The sequence below is a fragment of the Nelumbo lutea genome, chromosome 1, assembly GCF_056320005.1.
Source record: "Nelumbo lutea isolate HS-2025 chromosome 1, American lotus-T2T, whole genome shotgun sequence".
NCBI classification, from domain to species: Eukaryota; Viridiplantae; Streptophyta; class Magnoliopsida; order Proteales; family Nelumbonaceae; genus Nelumbo; species Nelumbo lutea.
In genome coordinates, this window is record NC_142684.1 from 1,796,420 (window position 1) to 1,805,974 (window position 9,555).

A 9,555-nucleotide genomic window follows, 5' to 3' on the forward strand; every position below is an offset into this window, starting at 1 on the left:
AGTTGAGTCCCACTAACATAAATAATAAAAAACTCCAACATTCTCATCAAACTGGAGCATAGATATCATATAGCTCCAGCTTGTTACAAACATTCAGTCATGTACAACTCAGTCCTTTAGTAAAGAGATTGGCTAGTTGATCCTCTGACCATACATAGAGTGCAGTAATCTGACCAGTAGTGACCTCCCTCATGAAATGGCAGTCTACTTCTGTGTGCTTAGTCCTTTCATGGAACAGAAGAAGAAAAGATATGGATTGCAGCTTGATTATCATATGGTAGTTTGATTGGTTTAGGAACAACCATTCCAATTTCTTGTAATAGATGCTTCAACCAAATTACCTCCAAGAAAAGTAAATAGATGCTTCTTGCTCTTCCAAGGAGATTACCTCCAAGAAAAGTAAAATAGACTGTAGAAGACTTTCTGTCAGTTGCAAATCTGGCCCAGTCTGCATCTAAATACCCTTCTAACACCAATTCTCCCCCTTTCTTGTATAATAATCCTCTACATGGACACCCATCAAGTAGCACAACACCCTGATGACACCTTCTTAGTGATTAGTTCTTGGGATTTACATGAATTGACTCAACACTCCCACACTAAATAATATATCAGGTCTAGTAATGGTAAGATAGATGAATGTACCCACCAATCACCTAGATCTTCCAACAATCCCCCCTCACTATTGGTATCTTGGTGTTTCGGTCTAGTAATGGTAAGGTAGATGAGTTTACCCACCAATCACCTAGCTCCTCATAATCCTGTTTCTTCCAACTAGTCAAGCACATACTTACATTGTGAGAGGGAAATACCCCACTTTGACTTAGCTACTTCAATACCCAAAAATACATTAGATGCCCCAAGTCCTTAGTCTGAAACTTCTCCTGTAAAAACAATTTCAATTGACCAATACTTCAGGTATTACTAGTTGTGATTGTGATGTCATCAGCATACATTGCCAAAATAATCTTTCCTAAAGGGGTATCTCTAAGGAAAACAGAGTAAAGACTGCATTGCTGTAGGCCAAACTCCTGTATCAATACCACCCCACTAAACTGACCAAACCAAACCGCGGAAAATGTTTTAGTCCATAAATTGCCTTTCGTAATTTGCACACTTTTCCTACCTCCCCTTGAGCAACATACCCAGGACATTCCTCCATTTACACTTCAAGAGAAGTTTGCCTTCCTTTCATTGCCTCAGAGCAACAGTTAACAAATGTTTTGACCAAGGGTGTTCCCGAGGCAAAGTTACAGCATTGTGTAAGAAAGCTGGGCATGATTGACATCTATGCTCAGCTTGAGAGGAGTGTAGAGATGATGGGCCAAATGGAGCTTAGTTTTCTTTATTTTCTTTAAGTTATGTTTACAACTTAAGGTTGTTAGTAGTAGGCCTTAGTTATGGGCCTGTTTTCTCTTTTTTATTGTTATCTTTAGTGTTGGCCACCCTATTAAGGGAAATCATGTAATTGGGGGGCTGAAGAAAGGATCGAACTACTCTCTCTTCTTCCTTTTCTTCCATCTTCTTCCTCCATCACTTCTCTCTCTTCAATCTCCTTCATTTCTCCTTTTTTTTCTTTTAATTCAGATTATTGCAGGTGTGATTTACAACTCATTCTTTAGTTTGTGCTCTGGCAACATTTGACTTCTGGGAATAGGTCTCTGTGGAACTACCCCACACCTCCTTCACACTACCCATCCATAGGTAGTGCTGGCTAATATGAGTTTGCATGGAATTTACTAGCCATCCTACTACTACGTAATTTTCCTGCATCCAGTAGGGTCATCCTCTGTAGGTTTCTTCTTGATCCCAGTGATGTACCTCCATTTCCCTAATTCCCTCTACTACAAACATGAATCTTTATAGACTAAGACCATGCCAAAAAATTTGTTCCATCCAACTTTATTGTGGTTACTGCTCCTAATAGAGTCCCCTTGGCAACCTTTCTCATTGTTTATGTGGATGATATTGTAGTTATTCGTGATGATACACAAGAAGTCCTTAGCCTCAAGAAATTTATTAACACTGAGTTTGAAATCAAAGATTTGAGGGAACTCTGGTATTTTCTATGAGAATTTGCTCGGCCACTGATGGTGATTGGTTGATAGAGGAGTATTCCAGAGACTGCTCAGGAAGTTGTATCTCTGTATGACTCAGCCCGATATTTCCTATGTAGTGAGTATCATTAGTCAGTTCATACATTCTCCTACAGACACATATGGCAGCTGCTAAGAGGATCTTGTGTTACCTAAAGGGTACTCCAAGGAATGGCATTCTTTTTGGTAAACGTGGACTATGAAACTGGAGGCGTATACTAATGTAGACTGGGTTGGATGTATTGATGATAAGAGATCTACCTCGAGTTACTATGCTATGGTGGCAGGGAACATCATTTCATGGAGTAAGAAGCAGTTTGTGGTAGCTAGATCTTCTACTGAGGTAAAGTACAGGGCAATGGCCCATGAATTTTCATACTTACTATGGCTTAGATCACTGGAGGAATTGGGCATTGATTATGAGAATCCAATGATACTATATTGTGACAACCAATCAGCCATCAACATTGTTTCAGGGGAAGTTTGCTTGCCATTTGTTGAAGAACAATTAGCTGATGTCTTGATGAAGGGAGTTCCAAAAGAAAAGAAGCTACATTATATGAGCTAGGCATGATTGACATTTATGTTCAGCTTGAGAGGGAGTGTAGAGAGACTTTTATGTTATGCTTATGAGCCAGCTTCCCCATTAAGGGCATCATTGTAATTATGTCATAAAGATTAAGTTAATAAAAGTAATTAGGAGTAATTGGAGAGATTAGGTCTAACTCTTTTCTCCTTCTCCCTTCTTCTCTCATCTTCTTCATCTTCCTCTTCTGATTTCTTTTATTTCTTCTCTATCTTCTCTCTAATTTCAGTTCCTACTGTTATTTCTTATTGGACTGAATCACATCTCCCATTAACCAACACCAAGAAATTCTGTTGGAATCCCATGAAAAATCCAACTCCACTTCTCCCCAAAACCCATTCTTGTAAGAACTTCCTACAAGAAAACCCACTCTACATGGCCATGGCTTCTCCATGTCAAATTTACAAACCACCCCTTCCTCACAACTTCTTATTCTAGTATCAACACATTCACTTTTTTTTATTGGAAACAGTAACTTCATTAAACAGAACCTAAAACACAACGTCACCCCTAGAGTAGGGGTTTGAGTTACAACACTGCCCAAAACATGTTCCCCGTAACAGCCCCCTGTTTAGCTAATGTATCTGCTAATCCATTAGCTGATCTTCTTATCCACTTGAAGTAGACATCAATTTCTCTTGTTAGGCTGATTATTTCCCTCAACGACTGTCTATGTATCCATGCACCCAAACTACCTGATTGCAGCCAATCTATTACCCGCTTTGAATCCCCTTCTACTTCTACTTGTTGTAGTCCTATCTGCTTTGTGATCTTACACCTTGTAGTAACGCCATTAATTCCGCCCTCAAAGAGTCACCCACTCCTATTGGGCCCAAAAACAATGCTAAAATTCTGCCTTCTCCATCTCTGAACACACCCCCTATACCCAGGGGTCCTGGGTTGCCTAAAGAACTGCCATCGAAGTTCAGCTTTATCCTGTTTTGAGTTGGTGGGGACCAAAATTCCTCTAACGCAGGTTTAAGGACGCTTGAACTTTCCACAACGCCCCAATTCCTATAAATATCTTCAGCTGAGAAGTCTTTAAATACATCAATTGTTTTTGTAGAAGAACTACTGAAGGGTAGTTTTGTAATTCTACTGTACTTTATTTTTCTTTCTTGTACTATAATAGGCGTGTACTTTAGTGTACAGTTCTTTTATTCTCTTTGTAAGGACAATCTTGTCCATTTACATAAGATTAATATAAATATATCTTTTCTGGGTTGGTTCGATCAGATTGATCAACCCTAACAAATCTGAACCTGTCTCTTTCATTGCTCTTTCACTTTCTCACAAGTTGACAGATTTTAGCCAGTGGATGGCTTTTATAGTCACTCCTACAATTTCCTCCTTGGGTCTAGTCTTGCTTTTGAAAATTCTGTTGTTTCTTTCTTCCCAAATTGACCAAGCACTGCTGCTCTTGTAGCTCTCCACACAATTCTTCCCTGCTTCTTCGGTTGCATGAAAAAGTTTGGGTCAAAGAGGCCTACCACATCCAGGGGAGGAGTCCCCCTGCAACTAAAGAGAGAAAAGAACCAAGACCAAATAAATGATGCAAACGGACAGGAAATCAACACCCCATCCAGAATTTGTTTTCCTTCTATAAAAGCCATCTGATTAGGACCCATCACTAGGTGCAAAAATTTTCTCAACCTTACGGTCACACCTCTCCTATTATTTTGTAAGGACTTGAAATTAAACTTATAGGTCTGAATTCTATTACTCTGCATGCCCTTTCCACCTTAGGAATTAATAAAATAAAAGCTGCATACTTTCATTTGCCAATTGTTCAATCTTCTTCTCAATCCACAACTCCTTAAACATCTTCGTCAAGTCTCCTTTAACCATACTCCAAAAATGCTTATAAAAAGTCAAGTTAAATCCACCCAGGCCCAGCACCTTATCACCATTCATAGTTTTCCAACACCCCACACCTCCTCCTCATTGAACTCCCTCTCCAACCATCTGCTTAAGTCTTCATCAATTTTCCTAACTTCCAAACCCCCTAGAAAACTGCCCCTTCTTTGTGGTGATTTATACAAGTTCATATAAAAAATCCTTATCTCTTCTACAATCTCTTTTTTCTCATCCACCACTCTATCACCAACATCCAACCACAATCTTATTCCCTCTTCTTCTTCCCCTTACTAAATCTTGAAAATATGAAGTGTTTTTATCACCCTCCCTCAACCATAGCTCCCTTGATTTTTGTCTCCAAGCCAACTCCTCAGAGTGAACTGTCCTCTCTGGTTTTTCCCTTAATGCCTCCTTTGCCTCTCTTCCTTCCCTTGACAGGTTACTTTCCTATTCCAGCCTATCCATCTTGTCCATCTCCCCCGGTTGTTCATTTTTTTTTCTTTCTACCACTTTTTCAAAAACCCCTTATTCCATTCTTTTCTATGAACTCCCTGAATTGAGGATTCCCTAGCCACATATTCTCAAACCCTCAACCTTAATTAGACATCACAATGTTATGAAATAAGAAAGGGAGCAGTTGTATGGGCTCTAAAATTCATAAGACTGCTATTTGAAAGGGAATATGAGGAGTGTATTTGGTTGCTGTCTAAGTTACAAGAAGTAGAAATCAATAAAAAAAAGACCAAATGCCAGATGGTGGAAAGAATGCAAGAATGGTAGGTTTACATTGAAACCATTTTATAAAGCTTTGGCAAGAAGTTAGGTTGATAGATTGATGGTAAAGGGTGTTTGGGGCAAACCTATTCCTCCAAGAGTGGAAACTTTCATACGGATGGTAGCAATGGATTCTCACGCAAAATCACCTAAGGAATAAAGGGATCAGCTGGCTAGCAGGTCCGTTCTGTGTGAATCAAAGGAAGGGGATGTTCTTCATCTATGTTTCAGCTGCATCTACTTGCAATTTGTTTGGAACTTTTTATTCTGTTTGCTCGGCTTAGAATTGTAGGCCCCAATATCACCTAATGAGAGTTTCGCATGTTGGACAACCATGCAAGGAAGTAAAAAGGCAAAATTTTTTTGGAGCTGTGTTCCTTTTGCAGTACGTTGGGAGCTTTGGAAGGAGAGAAATAGGAGAATCTTTGAAGGAAAGGCAAGAAATAAGTTGAAGGTTTGCTCAAGGGCCGGAACAAAGCTATTGGAGTGGATTCTGATTCTTCAAGATTTCAAAGATGTGTACTGATAAAAACAAAAGGTTTCAAAGATGTGTCAAAAGAATTGTTTGGAACAGATGTTTGGTCTACTTTAGACATGGAATTGTTGATGGTTTTTGTTAACTATATAATCTTGAGCATTTTTTTTGTAGAAAGTTGGTTTGTCGATCTCCCATCACCATTTGTTATGTAATTTTTCTTTATTTTAATGACTATCTTTTTTATTTACTGCCAAGAAAGTAACCTCTTAAATAAGGTGGAAGTTGAATATGAGTAGCCTAAGATGTTACATTGTGATCATCACGCAGTTATAAGCATAGATCATAATCCTATGCAGCACAATCACATTAACACACAGGTGGATAGACATTTTATCAGAGAACATGTTGCTAATGGCAAGGTGTGCTTACCTTTTGTTAAGTCCAGAGATCAACTAGCTGAATGATGCATTAAAAAAATAGATAAATAAAAGTGGCCAATTGTCTTACTAAAGGAGTTCCTATACTAAAGTTAGGAAATAATCTCACGACATCTATGATAAGCTTGAGGAGTGTTGAAAAGTATTGTGTACTTGGCTGAATCATTAAGCACTTAATAAGGGGTATCTTCATAATTTAATTTCTTTGTATAAAAGTTATTGAAGAGGAGCGTGAGAACCAAGAAAATTTCTCACCCCATTCGCTCATTTCTCTTTTCTCCTTCTTATATTCTCCCTATTCTTGATCTAGTTTTTCTTTGAATCTACTACAATCTGTCATAAAGTCTTTCTATAACTCTGTAGTCTGTGGAGTACATGCCAAGTTAGCAAACAAGAGGCAGACTCTCCCACTCTCCAGAATCCCATCCTCAAAAGTCACGTACACTAGACAGATGTGCTGTTTACTACTTCAAGAACCTCAAATATTGTCTTACTTGTTGAGAAGCCCAGACAAATGCTGTTGGGAACTTGGGGTTGTGATCAGAAAGATGGAAAGCAACTACTCGGATTTTATAGGATAACCACAAATTGCCAGCAACGCTTCGTATTACAAATTAAAATCACATATAAAAATGCAATTATTATATCTTTACTAGCTCCACATTGTTAGTAGATAAAGAAAAAACAAAGACTACATAAAGCTGAGATACAGAAAAGAAGTGGAGCTGGTAGAAAAATAATTAATAGAAAAAAAATAAGAACTACCCGTGTTTGGCGGCGGACAACCGCGTCAATAACAGAACTCTCAGCTGGAGAACTGAGAATCGTCGTTGCTATAGCTTCCTGCGCAAACCCGGCACCGATCATTGACATTATCCTTACACCAGCGGTGACGGAAACAACTGCAAATGGAAGAACGTCTCCCCGTCGACAACCTTGATATGCCGCAACCATCAGAACTCCACCCAGAACCATTACCAACAAGTTGAATATTCCCAAAATCAGAGTTGCGCATCTTAGGCTACTCAGCGTCGAAAACCGCATTGCCTTGTACGAGGTCAATCTCTCTCTCTCTCTCTCTCTCTCTCTCTCTCTCTCAACGAATTTGTGCCATGGAAATTCAATATTGTTTGAAAGAAAAAAAAATTATTGAAAATCGCACAGACGAATTTCCATGGCGGGTGGGAATCTTCAACGAACTATAGCGTTCTAGCTGTAATCACTTTTGTTTTTGTTGTCGGGCATCTCAACGTTCTCTTCTGTTCCGAAGTTGTCAGAACGCCATGATTCGGTTTCATCGTTGTAGCTGTAGTCACTTTTGTACATTTGATCTTTACGTGGATCTAGACCGTCCAATTTGATGACAACATTCTTGATCTTGATAATTGCATTCTATGGAACAATGATACTGACCAATCCATGTCGAGGACCATATTATCCCCTTTCATTTCTTTCTTCCTTTTGTTTTCTGTTTTCTTAAATTTTTGTGGTGAGGGAGCACACTAATTTGCCAAGAAAGGAAAGAACAAAGATAGGGCGTGATAAACGTTATAGAAGTTGGGCCACATAAGTAGATCTTGCCCCTGTCCAAGAGACCAATCCATTGTATAACCACCGCACAAAAGTGAGGGCCCACAAAAGATTGAGTCTCTCCGTATGTGTCCAAGAGACCAATCCATTGACTTCTAAATGAACAAAGTCATTTTCATAGTGAGCCCCAGGCTGAAGGAGCTGTGGAACCAATGATAATGTAATAAAATACATTGGACACGTATAAATTCTATCTATTGACATGAATAGCCATCCCGCTCAATTGATCCCAGCCCCTAGACAGGCTTGAATACGCAAATGAGCCCCTGGGTAAAAAGCCCAGCCCGCAATAAATTCGAATTGGGCTTGGGATCTGCCAAACCCACCTCGGCCCGACCTATAGACTAAACTTAAAAAACCTAACTCCCTAAGCCGAACCTCTCTTCTCTTTCACCCCTTTCCCCTTAGTCAAGCCTCTCTTCTCTTCAGTCATCACACTCTCAGGAAACCACACAACCGACGAGGCGGCAAACTCAGGCGGTGAGTCCTCTCTCTCTCTCTCTCTCTCTCTCTCTCTCTCTCTCTCTCTCTCTCTCTCTCTCTCATACGTGAACTAACACACTTTTCACTCTTAAAATCGTAGCTCACAGTCACCGCGAACTCAGCTCCGGTGAACACAGTCACCATCGGGCTTTTAATCAAGGCCGGGCTCGGGCCCAAGTTGTAGGCCCAATGGTCGGGCCAGGCTCGGGCTCGGGCCTAACAAATTTCTATTCATAAAGAGTAAAAACCCGGCCCGGCCCATGAACAGGTCTATTCCCATAGTTTCAATAAATAAAGTCAAGAAAATAGCTTTTTTCTGTATTAATCACTGCCTAACACCCCTCAGCATCGCCACTCTTTTAACAGGATTTAAAACCACACTACCGATGGGACAATTCATCCAACGCACCAACTGGGCTACCCCTCATTTGGTCAAGAAACTAGCTTAGTAAACCATGCTGAGCACGCTCAGTGATAGATAAAATGAATTAAAACCTTAAATGAAAGTCGTCTTATTTTTTTTAAGTGATGAATAACTTCCTGAGGTTAGACTTGTGCTTAGACTAAATCCAATAGAGGGGGCAAATTTGCTTACTCAGCGCTTGTGCACAAACCTTAAACAAGGTACACAAGAAATTTCAACCTAAGTCAAATGGAAAGAACTCCACTAAATAGACAAAGTAGATGCCTTAAGCAAATTGGAAATAATAACTAAATAACATACAAGATCATCTTCTTAAGAAATAATAGGAAATATAAGACTACAAAAGGCATCAATCCATCCAGAGCAAATGAGTTAAAAACTGAGGTATAAATAATAGCCAAGTTAAAGCAAAATGAAGAAATTCTCTTATATAATGAAATAAAATAAAATTAATAAATTATAAGGCATAATCTATTTATCTTAAGTTGGAAATTATGTTAGATTTTAAAGCAATATGCCTAGGGAGTTCTTTCCATTTAACTTTGTTGAAATTTCTTGTGTACCTCATCTTAAGTTGGAAAAAAAGAATGTTTTGGCATTCAAAATAAATAATTAATTAATCATTAACTTAAATAAATGATAATATATTAATGTCTTTATACATGTAAATTGTAAAAGGCTATACAGCAAGTGTATCATACTCTTGATTGATGCAGCATTAATGAAACTATTGTATGATATCTACATGTCTTCATGGCCCATATGTTGATTGTAATGCATTTTTTCATATCAACTATTAAAGTATGTGTTTCCCTCTTTCTACCTTATCC

At 38.9% G+C, this 9,555-nt stretch overlaps 1 protein-coding gene across 2 annotated transcripts in view; it reads right to left on the reverse strand.

The window, feature by feature from the left end:
• Positions 1-7,672, reverse strand: part of LOC148873175 (lipase class 3 family protein) — a 90,481-nt gene extending 82,809 nt beyond the window's left edge. Inside the window, exon 1 of one of the 2 annotated variants that reach the window (XM_088960240.1) lies at positions 6,994-7,672. In XM_088960240.1, coding sequence (XP_088816366.1) covers positions 6,994-7,272 — 279 coding nt within the window. In that variant the 5' untranslated portion in view covers positions 7,273-7,672. The remainder of the gene's footprint in view (positions 1-6,993) is intronic. The other variant, XM_088960241.1, reaches the window with a different exon arrangement.
• Between the last annotated feature and the right edge of the window lie 1,883 nt (positions 7,673-9,555).